The sequence below is a fragment of the Lasioglossum baleicum genome, chromosome 3 (assembly GCF_051020765.1).
Source record: "Lasioglossum baleicum chromosome 3, iyLasBale1, whole genome shotgun sequence".
Taxonomy (NCBI): Eukaryota; Metazoa; Arthropoda; class Insecta; order Hymenoptera; family Halictidae; genus Lasioglossum; species Lasioglossum baleicum.
Genome location: NC_134931.1, coordinates 4,450,712 through 4,468,340, shown reverse-complemented (window position 1 = coordinate 4,468,340; position 17,629 = coordinate 4,450,712). Strand labels below are relative to the sequence as shown.

The 17,629-nt window shown below is 38.2% G+C and overlaps 1 protein-coding gene and 1 long non-coding RNA gene across 3 annotated transcripts in view; one reads left to right on the top strand and one right to left on the bottom strand.

Moving 5' to 3' along the window:
* The window catches only part of LOC143221750 (uncharacterized), a 31,236-nt gene that overhangs the window by 4,338 nt on the left and 9,269 nt on the right, over nt 1-17,629 (bottom strand). The window contains exons 2-3 of one of the 2 annotated variants that reach the window (XR_013011845.1): nt 3,660-3,799; nt 52-131 (exon numbers count right to left, since the gene is read on the bottom strand). This is a non-coding gene — a long non-coding RNA (uncharacterized LOC143221750). The remainder of the gene's footprint in view (nt 1-51; nt 132-3,659; nt 3,800-17,629) is intronic. The other variant, XR_013011846.1, reaches the window with a different exon arrangement.
* Gp150 (leucine-rich repeat domain-containing glycoprotein 150) overlaps nt 1-17,629 on the top strand; it is a 32,043-nt gene that overhangs the window by 7,525 nt on the left and 6,889 nt on the right. The window contains exons 2-4 of the mRNA XM_076447212.1: nt 15,486-15,832; nt 15,919-16,169; nt 16,685-17,271. Of these exons, the coding sequence (XP_076303327.1) occupies nt 15,486-15,832; nt 15,919-16,169; nt 16,685-17,271 (1,185 nt within the window). The remainder of the gene's footprint in view (nt 1-15,485; nt 15,833-15,918; nt 16,170-16,684; nt 17,272-17,629) is intronic.

Sequence of the window (17,629 nt, the reverse complement as noted above, 5' to 3'; positions counted from 1 at the left end):
AATTGTTTTTGGTTAGTCCTCTGAAATTTCGAACTTCAACACTAAACCTACCTTTACATCTTTCATTTTACAATTATTAACCCTTTGTAGTCGGAGCTATTTTAACTCGAAAAGTAAACATTTCTTCCGACCTAGAATAATGTCATTCTATATCATTTCTTTCATTTTATATAACAATATCCAATACTGAAATGTTTAGTAATTGATTATTAGACTGCGGATCTTTATGCATTTATGGCTTATGAAAATGTTCAAAAAACGCTAGGATATAAGATTCGATAGAATTTTGTACAATTTTTATTTGTCTTAGATCTACAAAGGCTGTTCCAATTAAAACTAGGATTTTATATCATTCCAATTTCTTAAAATTTTACTACAAAAATTGGAAAATGTATAAACATCCGCAGTCTATTGATTATAGATACCAACATAATTAATAATCTAAACAATATTTTGAATAATGGTATAGCAATCTTTAGTGGTGAAAATGATGGAGTTGCTTACATACGTGGAAATTGATTCGATTAATTTCTTTATCCAAGCACATATTGTAATAAAAATTGCACAAAATATAAATAAATAGAGCCCTGTCATTTTTATAAGCTAAGACATTTTAATCGCTTCTAGTACTCGGTAGGTTTAGTGCTAATCAAATATATCAAAAGTATGCTCTAGCCTCTTTCAGTTTCATTAGGATTTACTAAATTCCAGTTTTCTAAAATATGTGTGCAAAAGGATTGATTTGAACTCGTAAACATTACGAAGTTGCACATGTTGAAGTGAGTACACACACACAGTAAATAATTAATAATTATTCTTTCGCAATAGAAAATTGCGAAGAACAACTTAAAGGTTACACCGTTAATTGTTTTAACCTTCCACGAGGTTGAACGAGGATTTAAGAAAGACGAAGCATGCGAGCTGTACATTTGATGAACAACCTGACTTTGTTGATCAAGCAAGTCTTCTATCAGATCCTGCGCAATTTGTTTCGTTAGTTATCTGGTAAAAATAAAATTATCTGTCTTCGTATAAGCCAATCAGTTAATCAAACGGTAAAAATATTGACAAGAGCATTCTCTTTTTATTTTTATCGAACGTGACGAATAAAACGTATCACAGAAATTGTTCGACTGACAGATATGTCTTATAATCAAGAATATGAAATGTACAAAAGTACATCGTTGAAGAATATGAAAGAATATTCGCGATTGAATAAAAGTATCCTTCCAAACAAACCGTAAAAATGCGAATATTTCAAAGAAAACAAACGTCGTGTCTGTATCTATATAGATAATAATGATACGAACAACAAGCTCTCTTTAAAAAACGAAAATAATCGTTTAGACGTAAAGATTTATTGATACTAACGGCGGGATTACTGGCGCCGGTCGACCATTTTCCTCGTGATTCTGTTTTCTCGCAGTCTTTCTTCGTGTTTATCTCTAACGTTTCCGTTTATGCGATGACAAAGGAAGTCACATTGTTTAGTGAAATATTAGGTTCGCAACGTAGTAAATAAGTTCGTTCGGTTGCACGTACCAACGTGTTCTAATTATCAGAATTTCATTGCGACAAACAATGAATTCGTCGAGAGACCGTTCGTAAATAATAATGAAGATGTACGACTCAATTGCTAAGCAAATGTTCAAACAATGAGCAGGAAATCGATCGATAATTTCTCAACTAAAAATAGACGCAGGAAACTTATTGTTAGTTAAAAATTCTATACAAATTTTTCCTCTCAGAACTGGTTGTTAGTTCAATAAGTGAACTAAACATGCATTCACATATATTTGTTGTAAATAAAGTTGGAGCTTCGAGAACGCAATTAGAGCCACGACAAGGAAATTATAAATTGCTTGGGAAACAGGGGCGTATCAAGACAACTGGGGGCCCTAAGCGGTCAAAAATTTCGGCCCCCACCCCCCGCAAAAAGTTTCAAGAAAAGTCTCATTAAGTCATAAACAAGAAAGGAAACTTATCAAAAATTCCATACAGTGCAACTTAGAGGCCATACACTTAACATTTTGAATTCAGATTTGTTCGATTATTTTACCAGGAGGTCCTACAATTAATTACTTTTTTTTTAGCAAAAATATCCGTTAGCGGTAACCAGCGTTGTAACACAATTTGACAAGCGCAACATTTTCTGCTCCAAGCGCGCTTAGTCCGCTTACCGCTTAATTCGCCCCTGTTGGGAAACTATAAACCAGCACATACACATAGAGATAGATCTGACTAAAAGTGGGAGGAAACGCGGCAGCCTTGACAGACTGCAGTTTGTGACAAGGAAAAATACATTTTACGTGGAACGTTGAGCGAACAAATTCTATTATGCAAAGTGGGAAACACTTGACGTAGATGTTAAATCCCCGTTTACCGCGTTCGAACGCGGATAATTTTATTTATAAAGTCACGGCAATTTCGGATATTCAATGGACGTGAATTACGGAGGATTAGAAAACGATCTCGAAACGTGACGGACACGCTTCGCCCCGAGAGATCGGTCAAAATATCGGCCTATTCTGTACACCATAATTTCATTCTCGACCTGATATTCCCACTCGAGATCGGAGACGATCGCTCCCGGCCCCTGAATGAATAAATACCGAGTGGAAGAGCCGGTTCGCCAGATGCTTCGATTATCTTCTTTTTTTCCGTTCCCTCTACTTTTTCTCCGAGCTACGAACACGATACACGTCGATCGTGGAAAGCTGAATTTTTCGTGCAACGCACAACGCCGAACCGTATAAACAGGGGAAATCGTTGAATCGTTGCGCAGCAAATCTATTCCTGCCGGTTAGAGAGTTCTCCAGTGTTTCTGTGTCTCGAGAAAATTCGGTTTTGTCGAATTCCAGTAGCGACGACGTTCGATAATAATAACATTGAACGATTCGGAATTGCATTGTTTTAGCTGTGAGTTTCGTGAAACATTTGATAACGCGGTGACCAATCAATGACACGTACTCCCTGCTTCTATTGTTCTTCTTTTTTCATTGAAAAATGTTCACGACTATTCGAATTGGTTCGAAGTACGCCTGAAACGTGCTTATCAAACAACTGGACACAGAACATGTGTCATTAGTAGACAGCGGGTTTTACGCATTTATGACAACAACGAGTAGGCGAGTAGGTGTTTTGCTAGCAATTAACACTAGAACTACGAAGCACTAAACGCAATTGGCATACATTGCCTTATAATAATGACAAAATTGCCTTTACTTAGATTTCGTACCAGTTTTATTTAAATATGTACTTCAACAGAGAAGTTCACCAAAAAAATTTCTCAGGAAAACATATTTATAATGTTAATATTACTAAAGAAAAAGTCAGGAGCAAGTCATTTTGACTCATCCGGTAGTGTTAGTATTAAATTCATTAAAAAGAAAAATCAGGGCCGAATTAATCGCCGTAGCAGAAGTAGCAAATGACACGGGTCCCGCGCTTCTGGGGGCCCCGCGCCATACAAACAGGGACCCCGTACACGGGCGCTTCTTGCTAAAAAAAAAAGAAAATCATTCATTGTGTTTGTTTAAAAAAGTGCGATACATTTGCACACAAGCGGCCCTAAAGCCTAGGGCCTCGTGATAACATTTGCTGCGGGCCCCCGCGCTGGCTTAATCCGGCACTGGAAGAGTTCAATAAAGGAGACGTACTCAACAGAAGTGACATTGTTGTATCGAATCCTCGACTTCATGACACCATCTGCCTCTGGAAAGACGGGTGCTTTTTTGCGATACTCTCCAGGCATGCCACTGAGAGCTCTTTGCTAAAAACAGGAGCTTCTTGGAAATCACTGCAAGATATTAACCTCATGCAGTTGTTGTTACAAGTGCGATCCATAACTTCGCACAGTTTACTACAAATAAACTGTAACTTGTTTTCATTTTAAATGTGTATTCGATCTGTCTCGCTGAAACATGCAAGTCTCTTCATCCAACTTATTTTATGGCAAAATGTTCGTTTGAGAAATCTTTATATCGCTGCTCCGGAAGTATAATGACACAACTGCAAAAATTGAAGATTCGGTTTAATTCTTCTATGAGAGTAGTTTATAGACATTGTGGATTATTATTACAACCTTCAAGTTATTTCAATTTATAAAATAATAAATACCAGCCTCGATTTACATTATGTCGATTTACAAACATCTAGTAAATGCATTTTTGAGCCCGCCAACACAATAAAGTCAATTTTAATTTTAATTTAATTTAATTTAATTTTAAATTTTTCACAAAATTTTACAGTTGCGTCATTATACTTCCGGAGCAGCGATGTGTACTAGCTCGTTAGATATTTTTATTCTCGAAACAGTAAACTTTGTTCAAGTGTGTTATTCGTGAGTGTAGTTTGCGGAACTATGGACGAAGAATTGTTGTGAAATGGAATTACCAATTTTCCTATCTTTATGTCTGTTATATAACCATTTTACTATGTCGTTGATGCGTATAGAAGATAAAAATAATATTCTATACTACACAGACCTTTAAACGACTAGGAATAAGCAGTAATTGATTTATCATCTAATACATTGTAATCATTATTATTTAATCAATCAGATATTAGATTGTTTATCCAACATATAAGGTGATTCTGGGAACTGGGACAAGTTACTGCTCTTTTTTAAGTAAAAATAGAAAAAGAAAACGATAGAGGAAAAAACTAACTTCCTATGACATTATTGCTCCCGCCAGGTGCATTTGCACTGTATTCTTCTATGCAACCGAATTTTTTTTTGTTAAACCCATCGATCCCTTTTATTATCCTACGTATAAAAGTACTATGTCAATGCTTCACAAGATATTTGCTTCAGAAACGTATACTTTACTGCAAGAAGTATTGGAACTCTCGATGAACTGTAGAAACTAATGCCGTATTTACTCTGACACAAAATTGTTTTATTCGTAGGTTAATGAAAGTGATAAGAATGAAGTGCAATTGCACCTAGCGGGTGCATCGGTGCATCCATATAAAAAATAAGTTCATATTTTTTCTATCTTTACTGAAAAAAGAGCAGTAACTTTAAGCGACTCCCGATTGTTGTTCAACTGAAAAATCTCGACTCAGAGATAATCGTAAATATATCTGAATTAAAAACCTAATTGAAATTATATCCTCGATTCAATCGCACACGTAGTCGCTGGTCATTGAAACCTATCGATCGCTTATATCGCTCGGACGTGTAATCTGACGATATCTCATTCTCCTCGATCGTGTTATAAAATGTTGAAAGGTCAACAATGTGACGCAAATTTTGTTGATGGCGAACAACTTTCGAGTCTCGAGGATGCTCTGCGCGAAATCAGCGATATATTCACGAATCAGGAACGCCGAACACGTTATGGAATAAATTAATCAGAAATTACAATTAATTCGCACTTTGATGTCTGACTTCTTAACATATTCACGATTACGAGGATATGATTGTTAAAACTTCACCAAAGAAAGAATTCTGAATTCGCGATTTACGCTAGCAATCGATGTTTTTATAGAGTCCAATTCAAACGAACGGATCTCTTACATGATATCCATACGGTAAACAGTGCTGACTAACAAAACTTAACAACCGCCGAGGATGGAAAGCCCGCCAATGAATTGGTGTTAAAAATGCCTCGTACGTTTCATCACCGATGCGTACGGCGTTATCCGCGAGCATATTTACACGAGGAATTTTTTCCAAAACGGGAAATCGAGATGTTCGATTCCTTATCTCGGTGAGATGAAATATTTTAAAATATTTTGTGCTGGTTCGCAATCGTGACAAGCTCACGAATGATAACGCGTCTCTTTCCTCGATAAAGAAATGCAATTCAAATAGAATGAAGAACTTTTTAGTGGAAGATCGATTACAATCGAAATCCATTTTATACACGGATGACGCAATCGAAGATTTTTCAGAAGAAGTTACCTACACTGTACTCGACGTTACCACGTCGCTAAAAATCTATGTTCGCTCGAACTCAGCATCCGGGGTGCTTCGAAAATCCTGATACTCTATGCGAAAAGGTAGTGCGCGTGTTAGAGCTCCGAACACGGGATACAAAGGCGCGAGCAGAGCATAGTCTCAGACAAAGCAAATATGTTATCACCGTACATACAAGATAAACGGCTTGATAAGAAAAGATAATAACGGAACCTATGTACGTTCCCTGATAAAATAGAGGTAATGGTGCGCCGGCGAAAGGGTTACTCCAAGTCTAAAACACTACATTCACGTGGAAAATCAATGACTCAAAACGCTGCGGAGTCTCCGGTGGATTAATCGAAAATTCCAACTTTCATTTTATCACCGAAAATTTACGTTCCCTTTCTTAGGAAGCTTATTCGGAAATGAATTTTCTGGATATTATAAGATTAAATGTTAATTATCTTGCTTCTTCTTGCTCTAGATTCGCCAGAAAAAGTGGAATTAAAATCGACACCTTGTTAGTATTAGTCGCCAGGCTTGCATCACAAATGCAGATCATTCATATTGTTATCCATATGGTTCTTAATCTATTATACATTCCATCGCATCCAGACTTAAAAATTCTTTTGTGTTTACTGCATTTTTCAAATTGACGTCTGCCTTGTTATTTTCAATGCGCATACCTCAAATCGTGCATGCAGATTATTACAATCTATGTATATGTATAGTATGCTGAATGTGATATGCACTTTATCGTATAAAGGCTTAAGAATTGCTTTTTATTCTCAAAAATTAACACCAAGCTTGCTGTTACTAATGGCCATATGTTTACATCGTAAATGCGGATTGTTTATTATTAGTAGACTGCGGATCTTTATGCAAAATAAAATTTTTACATGTCAATTACAAGCTATAGGAGCTAAGTAAAAATTTATTTTCCTCATTAATGATTTTTATATGTTAAAAATAGTATATCGGCATTGTTAAACTCTTTTAATCTTTTTCCTGTTTTAAATTACACTTGCTCATTTTTGTCGCAAATGCATAAAATCCGCAGTCTAATTATTGCGGATCATTACGCATTTATAGAGTCTGAAAATTTGCAAAACAGGATAGAATTTTTATTTATTCCAGATCTACAAAGGCTACTACCACTGGAAATAAGATTCTGATTTATTGCACTTTCTTAAAGTTTGTCTACAAAAATTGAAAATTGCATGATATTTATTGCAGTCTATTTATTATAATGTGCTTGATGTATACTTTATTGTATTCAGACTTCAAAATTATTTGTTACAACAAAGAATAGTGCGTCACGCTTGCTCCGAAATCTTCCTAATTTTATTATCACGATCCCGATAAACTATTATACTTCGCATGACACGGTAGGATGGGTTCAAGAGATCCGAGTGGAGAATACTTGTTGCATCTGTCGCCATTAATTCTATGGACACGGTGCGGTGGTGCGTTGCGTAAGCGACAATTACGATACAAAAACATTTATGCGACGAAACGGGAACGCTGCGTTCAAAAGGTAGCGACAGTCCGTTTCGAGAACTGTCTAGAATATCGACTTCTCCAAGCAAGATAAAATAGCACATTGATCTTCGCTGTAGCTTTCACTATGTTGCTATTTTGTCAAACAACAATGAGCGAAGTATTGCAAGACCTACCTAAGGTGCGATTGCAGTTTTATTAATATTTTTCAGATTTACCTTGGTACCTGTATGATGCAATTTTCCATTTTTAACATATACTCGAATCATTCTTTGAATAATCGCATCGTCGATTGTGATCGAACATTTTAGTTCGTCAAATGAGTGTCTCGCGAAAGGATTTTAATTGCACATTTTCGAGGTTCTTTTCCTGTAGGATCATTCCCCTTTCCGGCTTTTATCGGTCACCGGTCCCCTTGCACCAGAGCCGCCAGATTAAGACTCGTGTCCCCACTCTACCGTCCTCTTCTACGTATGGTTCGTAGTCACGTGACGCATTCCGCCTCTGTCGTGCATGTGTCCGGTACTGGCAGAGAGAGGATAACTTTCTCCCTCGCATTCGTGCTCTCTCATCTGGCGACTCTGCTTTGCACGCGGTGTCGCCAGAATCGACCTGAAACTGGCCGATTTTTCCTCTCCTCCTTTTCCCCTTCCACTATCCCATTCATCCCCTTCCACAACATCCCACAGACTGTAAACTGGTGACGTATTCAGCTGATCTTCAGAGAGGGGGTATGTAAAACTGTTCCCCTCAGTGCAGCCAGATGGCATCCAAACGGATGCCATTCACTTTCCTCCTTTTCCCCGTCCACTATTCCATTCCAGCACCATGAGCACACTCCAACGTCCCCCACTAAGACCGTAGACCACGGTGCCCGTGCCGTAGACTGGTCTGGTTATCAGAGAGGGGGTGAAACTGTACTCCCTCGATTTCCCCGTTCTGGCTGCACTGGTTCCCTTCGATTTCCCCGATCTGGCGGCACTGTTTGCACGCCTTTCGTGGCGACGATCGCCGATTTACGAAATCCTCACTTTTACTGTTATTGACACTAGGACTGCGGCCGATTATGTTGTATCAGTGTTGACGGTGACCAATAATGGTTCCCGGTAGAGATTGATATTCGAGCTGGTTGATTTCACAAGAAATCAGCTAACCATCGTGCGACGAATCGGTCATGCAGGTCGTACAGGGAATCGATCAGATCGATATATGTAATTCCGACTATGGAGAACGCCTACTGTGATACTGTTTTTCGAAGGACATTGCTTTATAATAGACATCCAACGCACGCCAACGGAATCTCTTCTAGGAGATGGTATAAGTTGATGTTGATATCGCATAAGGAGAACTCACACAAGCACATCGACATTCTTGTTATCCATCCGACGCTTCTATTTCCTTCAAAGATTATCGATAGTAACGCCAGTCTAATTAAAATCGTTTCAGATTTCCTGTTTTATGATCACTGAAATCGTAAAGGCGTCTTTCCAATAACATTTCTTTTCATTGAATATATTCTTACCATTTTTATTCGACATTAATTCTGGCCACTTTGTCGAACAGTAAATTGCGTGTTGAGTAACGAAGGTCTACAATTCTATTTACAGTTATCTGGAATTGAAATATGTAAAAATTAATTAACCCCTTGCCCTTACGTTGTCGTGTCTGACTCGTGATGAAGATTCTGAACAAATTCTAATAAAAATGTATGTTAACAATTTCCTTCAAACCGAAATAAAATTCTATTTTGGTTTTGTTGATGTACGGTTATTGAGGAACGTATAGGGATATAATTTAGGCCTCGTACAGACTAGAACGTTTCGACGAATGGCGATCGGAACGAATTTGTGCTATTTCCAGATTTTCTTGCGAACAACTATGGGAGCTGCAGCGGCGTATACTACACAAAGAAATACAGAAAATGTTGGCAGTTTATTGAGTTGTAATGTTCAGGTCTGTACGAAGCATTTTAAGGACATCAGATTCGAGATTAAATGACTTGAATTTTTGAAGATGTTATGACATTTCGACGAACGGTGCCACGAACGCCGCCGCGCGCATTTCGGCGCGAAAATTAAATTGTTCTGCTATGATATTCCTCCTTTGATATCATTTAAATTATGCCAAAAATATTTTTTTTGTGCCATTAAAAATAAAGGAGATATTTAGGTGGCCTCCTTCAGCTGAGACACCCTGTATGTATTTTAGATGGCAATCAATGTACTGACTACAGTAAATGAACAAATGATTATTTAAAAAGATTGTAGACTTACTGCCAAAGCGGATATGCTTAAATACTCTTTTTAAACAATTTTTGATCAAGTTGTCAAGCTGTCCGCTGTAATAAAGATTAAGTAAATTCTAAATAGTTTATTGGAGAGAGAGAGAAAAGAGCACTGGTTTAGTGTTTAAAATAGAGAATGACGCAGGTAATTCGATAGCACTAGATTTGACCGAATCACTTACAGTGAACGATACGCGCTTTTTATTATACATATAGAGATCGCCTATAGTAATATTACTCGTATATAGTAATAAACATCGCTTAGGAAACCAGTAAGAAAGAAATACGATTGCTTATCGCTGAAGGATCGAATTTCTTAACGTTTTCGTATTGAATAGCTGACTTCGGTGGTCGCGTTACATAATTGTAGTCAGGCTTTTACACGTTCACTGGAAAATTATGTTATCCGTTTAGGTTTAGAATAACTGCAAAAATGATCATGGACAGTTCTGTATACAGCGAGAATTATTTGGAGAACTTTTCAATCGATACAAATCATTCTTGTCGGAGATGGTTCTAAACATTGTTATACAAGAAATTAAATTGTAAACACTTGATTTCATTAATGGGTATTAGTAGACTGCGGATTTTTATGCATTTATGGGTTCTAAAAATTTTCAAAAAATGCTGGAACTTAAAATTCCACAAAATTTAATACGATTTTCAGTTATCTAGGTAAAAATATTTAGGTAAAAGTGTAGTGTCCCATCGTGAAGCATCGTTTCCAAGTCAGTTAATCTATTTGGACACGAGTCCCTTTGAATAGGTGGCCGATCGCCTAGGTGGGCCAAAGGATGCTCGAAAACGCCACTCCAACAGATTTCCTACCCTATAGATTCCCTTTTCGGTCGGAGTGGTCCCTTTCGTACGGGTTGCTCCGTGCCAACCGAATCGGAATGGAACAGAAGAAGGAAGGGACCACCTGTGCTATGCTCGGGGACAGGTAACTCTACCTGGTCCCTGAACCGGCGAGATTTTTCGAGGATTGAACAAAGAGCCCCAGCTGGTAGTCGTGCGCTCCCCGACCTAAGCCCACCTTTCATCCTCTAAAGCGGCATTCACATGCCGTATCTGACGACTCCACCGAGTTGGCTTCTTTAAACCGCATTCCATTTAGCCTCGTGCTCTTCTCTATTTGCACGGGGCATTCCTGGCTCCCTCGATCGACGAAAATAATCGATTTTCCACGGTTTTCGATGGTCCCACGAACCTGTGCTATCAAAATGGCTACTCAGTCTCTCCGACGCTTCCGTTCCCAGAAAGTATTATCGATAGAGTACCTGCTCTTCGATCCGTACTTTATTTTAATATTATCCTGAATTTATCATTAGGAACTTTATGCAAAATAAAAATGCTGAATTGCAACGAACTGAAGTGAATATGTTCAATAGGTTGAAAATAATATCAGATTATTTTCTAATTCTTCCAATGACATTTACCTTGATATTCATTTTTGCCATAAATGCATCGAATCTGCAGTCGACTTATCATGAAATTTAATGTTTTACATTAGGATTTGTACTTCAGAATTATTGAAAAATTTGCACTTCAAGCTGGAAAGTGCAACATAGTGTGCAAAAAATGTACTGCACGAATAACTAGAGAATTCTAGTCTAACTTCAATTACTTCGTACACGAAATTTATTGATTATTCATAAACAGCCGTAAAACTGGAATGAACACTCGAAGATAAAGACTCTAGAGTAATTTTGCAGTCCGAATTATTTTCAATTTTGCTTCCAACAACTTTCAAGTGTTCTAGTTAAAATATGTTACTTCGGAAGAGCATCACTTGATCGGTGGCCAATCGTGACGATGATCGACATTATAGAGATGCTTTGTCCACGTAAATGGACGTTGAATTTTGCACCGTGGTTGCTCGTGCCCACTTCTAACAAAAGGACTGGAGTCATCGATATATTATCATGACGAATAAAATGCAGCAGACTTCTGCACGCGTGTCGCGATAATGACAACTGCAATGTTGGCACATCGTCCGGCTGGTCCGTGTTTTCAGGGCTACTGTTTCGTTGATACGATCGATGCTTATCTGGAAACGCATCTGCAGCCACGTAGTCCTCGATAAATGAACTAATTAAATTTCTCAAATGATTTTACTCAATCTCATTTTTATCGATTTCAAACGTTCGTCGTATCAGCGTCGCGAAGATACAATTTCAATGAACATATACATATATGTTGGTTATTAAATTCGCCATTTTCTTTCTTAATGCAACGTTTGATGGATTTAAATAGAAAATAAAATTTCGAAACGGAGATGGAAAGTTAATTTTGTATAATCAGTAGACAGCGGATCTCTATGCAAAATAACAATTTTCCACATGAATTGCAACAAATTGGAGTTCACCGAAAAATGCCTTTTCTTAACATGTTTAACACTAAACCTACCATGAGGGGTGAAATGACCCATTTTAGATTTTTTATTTGCGACAATTATTGAAATTGTAATGGTGTCTTCATGGGAGTTCATTGAATATATTTTTCGACTCCAGTATATACTATAGTAAAAATCGCACGGTATATTGGGTTGGGGAACAAGTTTCTTCGTATTCTGCCGATAGATGGTCTTACCATGTCATAACTCTGTTAATATTAATCGGAACTGGCATTACTTGAGTGCGTCTGAAACGTGATATATCATAGAGTAATTGTAAACAAGGAATTGTGATATTTTTTTATTTAGTCAAAAGTTATTATGCCTTGGAAATAAGTGAAAACAAAGAAGAAATTCTGCTCTTGTTCTTAAAACACGTTCAGATACGTAGAAATTGATTTGCCTCAGTAGTGTGGGACAATCTACATTATTATTTATCAAATTAAAAATAAAGCTCTGGTCGGATACTATTCTTCGATCAGATAATGTTTCCAGGTTGACTATATTTAATATTTTAGAGTGATCATGATCTAAGATTGACACTGGACGACTTTGGATGACTTTTGTCATAAATGCATAAAATCCGCTGTCAAGTAATCAGCTTTCCGATTGCTTCCCAGTACTTATGCTTTGTCATACTCTTCGACTGCAAATCATGTCGGATATCTATCGTTTCGTACTGTCTGAGCGCATTCGGCGCCAATCCAAACACGCTCAAACGTTACATTCTGCAATTCTTTCGTCTGTTATCAGTAATCTGACTAGCGCAAGACAGGCACAATCTGCGATATCATTGGCAGCTCGCAGTTTCTCGAAAATCTTGATTGCGGCGGTGTCTTTTTTATACCGCAGAATCACAAAAGCAGTGACGTCTTTCCAGACGATGATTTTTATGTAACATCGATTACACCTGTTACTATATGTATGTATTGTTGTTCTATAACACATTGGACGTCGGAGTGAAGTGTTCTATGTTCCATTGCGTTTATCTTCAATTATTAAAGCTGTACTTCAAGGTGCATCTGTCATTTCGATCGTAATTGTTCGAATTGAGTGAACGCTATAACAATTGTTGACCAATTAATATATTTCTCGACGATGTTTGTCTTCAAATCGAGTTAGAAAGGTATATTTTCTCTGAAAGGTGCGTGCATTGAACAACATTTAATTAGCAATATTGTGGTTCATACGTCTTTCTAGTTAGGTGAACACCTGGTGATTTCCGTAGTCTATCAACAGTTCGTTAGTAGACTGAAGATTTGATCAGGTGAAATTTTCGAATGTGGGAAGATCAAGAAAATTCAAAGATGTCTATATATTATTTTTCATCTATTAAAATGATTAAGAGAAGACATAACATTCTACATATGTGATTTCTATTTCTATTGATAAAATACGGGAAATTTTGAAGAATTATTTGGTACAGAGGTTTAAGTTCGTCGACAAAGGCGATCGAAAATCGAGACGGCATCGGATCGGAAAGATCGTAAAGATAAAGGCTTCCTCGGATTGATTACTTAAAGGTGCTTCCCTTTCTTGTAAAGATGCTGCACTTCCGCTTCGAAAACCGGTCGGGATATGGTCGAGCCTAACTCTGAAACCACGCACGATGAATCTAGGATCTTGCGTGCTGGTTCGCAGAGAAGGTTTACGTAATTCACTCTGCGGTACACATATAGGATCATTTCAAATTATCAAAGAGACTGTTAATCGTTGCCAGTGTTGGGTAAATTTTATTTTAAATAATAAATACACGTGTGATTTTAATTGCAAATAACAACTAAACTTTTTATTTAAATAAAAGTAATTTAAATAATTCCAAAAGTGATCTATTTATTAATTCTAATTTGCAAATAAAAGATTATTTATTATTTGGATTGAAGTGGAAATCAAATAAATAGTTTTTGGTCTTCTCTTATTTCTTGTATTTTGTATATACAATGAACACGTGCGCGTTTTTTGTCTGCTATAGCAATCTTTTATTTGTCAATACAAATAATAATTGAAATTGTATTTGTAAATAACAATTAACATTATTATTTTAAATAATTCTATTTAGACTTGTTCAAATAACAAATAACTATTTCTGCTTTTTATTTGAATATCCTGTTACGTACGAAGGCTTTGCCCACGTGACTTTTACTTCCTTCTTGCAACCACGTGTTCGTCCAGGAGGTCCAGCTCGCATGCCCAAATAAACAGTTTTCCCCTTATGGGAAAGTGCGTACGTCTGGGAAACTTATACAATCCTCCAGATTTTCGGTTATCCCCACTACCATTTTTAGAGCAATTTGACTAGTATAAAAAGGGCTCGAGCTTGGCCACCACGGGCTTAGTTGAAGACTGATCACGTAACTGCACGCGTCTAGTGAGATTGGGTCTGATTCCCTTTCGATCATATTAACTCGAGAGAAGTTTAAAACGCGTTTGCAAAGGCAAGTCAATTCATTTACCCCCGCATTTCTCAGTGCGTGAAAATCGAGAGTTCGGGAATTAGCTTCCGCGAAACATACGACACAGTACAAGTGTATTTCCATTTATCTGAAAGAATATATTGTAGTCTTTATCTTATATAATTGAGAGTCTCCAATATCTTATTCTACCTCTTATAAATTCCAGTAGCTAGTATTTCACTCATAACGATAAACCTTTACCGCTCGAGGTTTATCACAATTCTATATAAAGTTACGAGAGCTGATCTTCCTATACCTTACCTCTTTCCGAAATCCTAGTGACACCCGGTGATGAAACAGGCATCGGCTAGTTCACGAATTCCTATCTAGTGGCGACCTGGTGGTGAAACAGACATCGGCTAGTCCACGACAACCCTTTCCTTATCTAGTGGCGACCCGGTGGTGAAACAGACATCGGCTAGTCCACGAAAACCTATCCTGTGACACCCGATGATGAAACAGGCATCGGCTAGTTCACAACCTTCCATCTAGTGGCGACCCGGTGGTGAAACAGACATCGGCTAGTCCACGACACCCTCTGTTTTTCCTCACCTAGTGGCGACCCGGTGATGAAACAGGCATCGGCTAGTCCACGAAAACCTATCCTGTGTCATCCGGTGATGAAACAGGCACCGGCTAGTTTACGACGATCCTGTTCATACGAACAAACCTCGGCCACGTCTATCCGCCAGCCCTCGGCTCGTAACAATCCAAATAACAAATAACTTGTTATTTAAATTTTTATTTAAATGATTATTTATTTAAGTAAATTTATTTATTGCCCAACACTGATCGTCGCACACGAAACATTTCCAAACTATCACATTATTGATTAAGATAAAGTGTCATATTATCTGGCAATGTCCAGAATATGCTATATAAACCAAACATGGTTTACGGCATCAATAAATAATAAATAAATAAGAATTTTTGTCTGGTTTACAGGAGGCAAAATGAAGATCCTAGCAGCAGTGCTGCTGGTCGGTCTCTCAGTCGGATTCGTCGCGTCGAGTACGCACACATTACGAAGCACCACCGAGGCGTCATCCTCATCAGAACCGCAGCATGATTCGACGGGAACCAGCACGACGTCGTGGAAATCCGTTTCCGCTACGAACAAGGCCATTCTGAGGAATAAATCGACGCCTCCTAGTCAAACAACGGAGGTGAAAACTACGGCTGATCCTGATGAGGATCCTTTGCTCCTGAAAGATCCGAAGATCTTCCTCAGTCCAAAGGACATACTTATGCAGGAAATCCAGACTTTGGACGAGGATGTTTCGAACGTGAAGGTGATCATTGCGACATTGCATTCTAACATTTTCGTTAGAAGATTCTTTAAATGAACCCCTCTAATCTTTTATCATGATGATTCCAGACTGAAGATTTGAAGAAGAAGATTGGACTGATTCCTGCGAAGAAGGACGGCCTTACCTACGCTACTGCTATCAAAAAGCTGCTGGACGCCGAGAATGGGACTTACGATGACATGACCGAGGAAGAAGAGAACGAGAGCCTGGATGACTACGATGACGACGACGACGAGCTCGATGATGATGAGCAAGTGTTGACAGGGTGTCCGGATTACTGTAAATGCGCTGGCGAATACGCAGCTGCAACAACTGCAACGTACGTTCAAAGAAATTCAATGAAGATCGGTAATGACTAGACTGCGGATCTTTATGCGTTTATAGAAAAATTGAGTAGATGAAATACAAAATTGTTGAAAGATTTTCAACATTTTCCTCTACTCAAATCATTGACCCCTTGCTCTATGATTTATTTTACGGTTGATTAGAACTTTCTTCGTAGTTCGTAATTTCCTAAAAAAAAAAGGGGAAATTGATACCTATTGTGTGTCTACATGTTCTTCAATAACCATACATTAACAAAACCAAAATAGAATTTCATCCCGGTTTGAAGGAGATTAATAACATAACATATTTATTAGACGTGCTAAAAATCTTCAACACGAGTCTGACATGATATTGTAGGGCAAGGGGTTAAGGGAAGAAACAACGTTCAATTTAATTTCTATTTCTTGCGATCGATGCAGACAATTTTTATTTTGCATAAAGATCCGCAGTCTAGCAATGATTTATCCTGAGGCGATGATTGATTCGAATATTTTTATATATGTGCAGATGCAACAAGTTCGTCGACGAGCAAACGTTCGGCACAGGTATCGCGCACCTGCGCATCGAAAACGCCGGTCCGATCGCACTCGGTCCGCACGCGTTCCGATCCCGAGGTCTCCAGCACTTGGAATCGATCACGATCACCGACACCGTCATCACCGAGCTGAATCAAACGGCGTTCGACGGTGTGACGTACTTATTCGCCGTGAATTTGACCGGCAACGGTCTGCAAGAGATCCCGCCGAACCTGTTCCAAAACAACACGCAGCTCACGTTGTTGTCGATCTCGCGAAACCCGCTGAAGCATCCGCACGATCCGAAATCGTCGAAACACGGAATGTTGTTCGACACTCCTTCTGTCACCGAGTTCGACTACTCTCACAATGGTCTGACAAGGCTGAAGCGCAACGCTTTCGCGAAGATGCCGGGCCTGCTCTACATCAATCTGAGAAACAACAAGCTGAAGGAGATGGACAGCGCGGTCTTCAACTCGCTCGAATCACTCGTCGAAGTGGATCTCTCGAAAAATTTGCTGAACGAGATCCCTGATGACTTGTTCTACGACAAAGGAATCGAGACGTTGAACGTTGCCGGTAAGATTAAGCTTTCCTGGCTTCTTCTATTAACACCGAACCTACCGCTTAGTACAATCAGAAGGCTCTTTTTATTTGTATATGTATATCTGCTCGGACAAATTTATCCTTTAATCCTGCCAATTTTTGTTTTTGTGCCTCTTCCTTGAATAAGTTCTCGCTGTTTCTTTTACAAAATAAAAGCTTTATTTAAATTATAAGGAACAAAAACATTTCATTCAAAGTATTGCCCATCACTAGCGACTACTTTCTCCCATCTTTCTGGTAGTATATGAATTCCGCGTCGGAAAAACGACATGTCTTTTGAGGCTATCCAAGAATCGATCCATGTTTTAGCTTCTTCATAAGAATGAAAGCG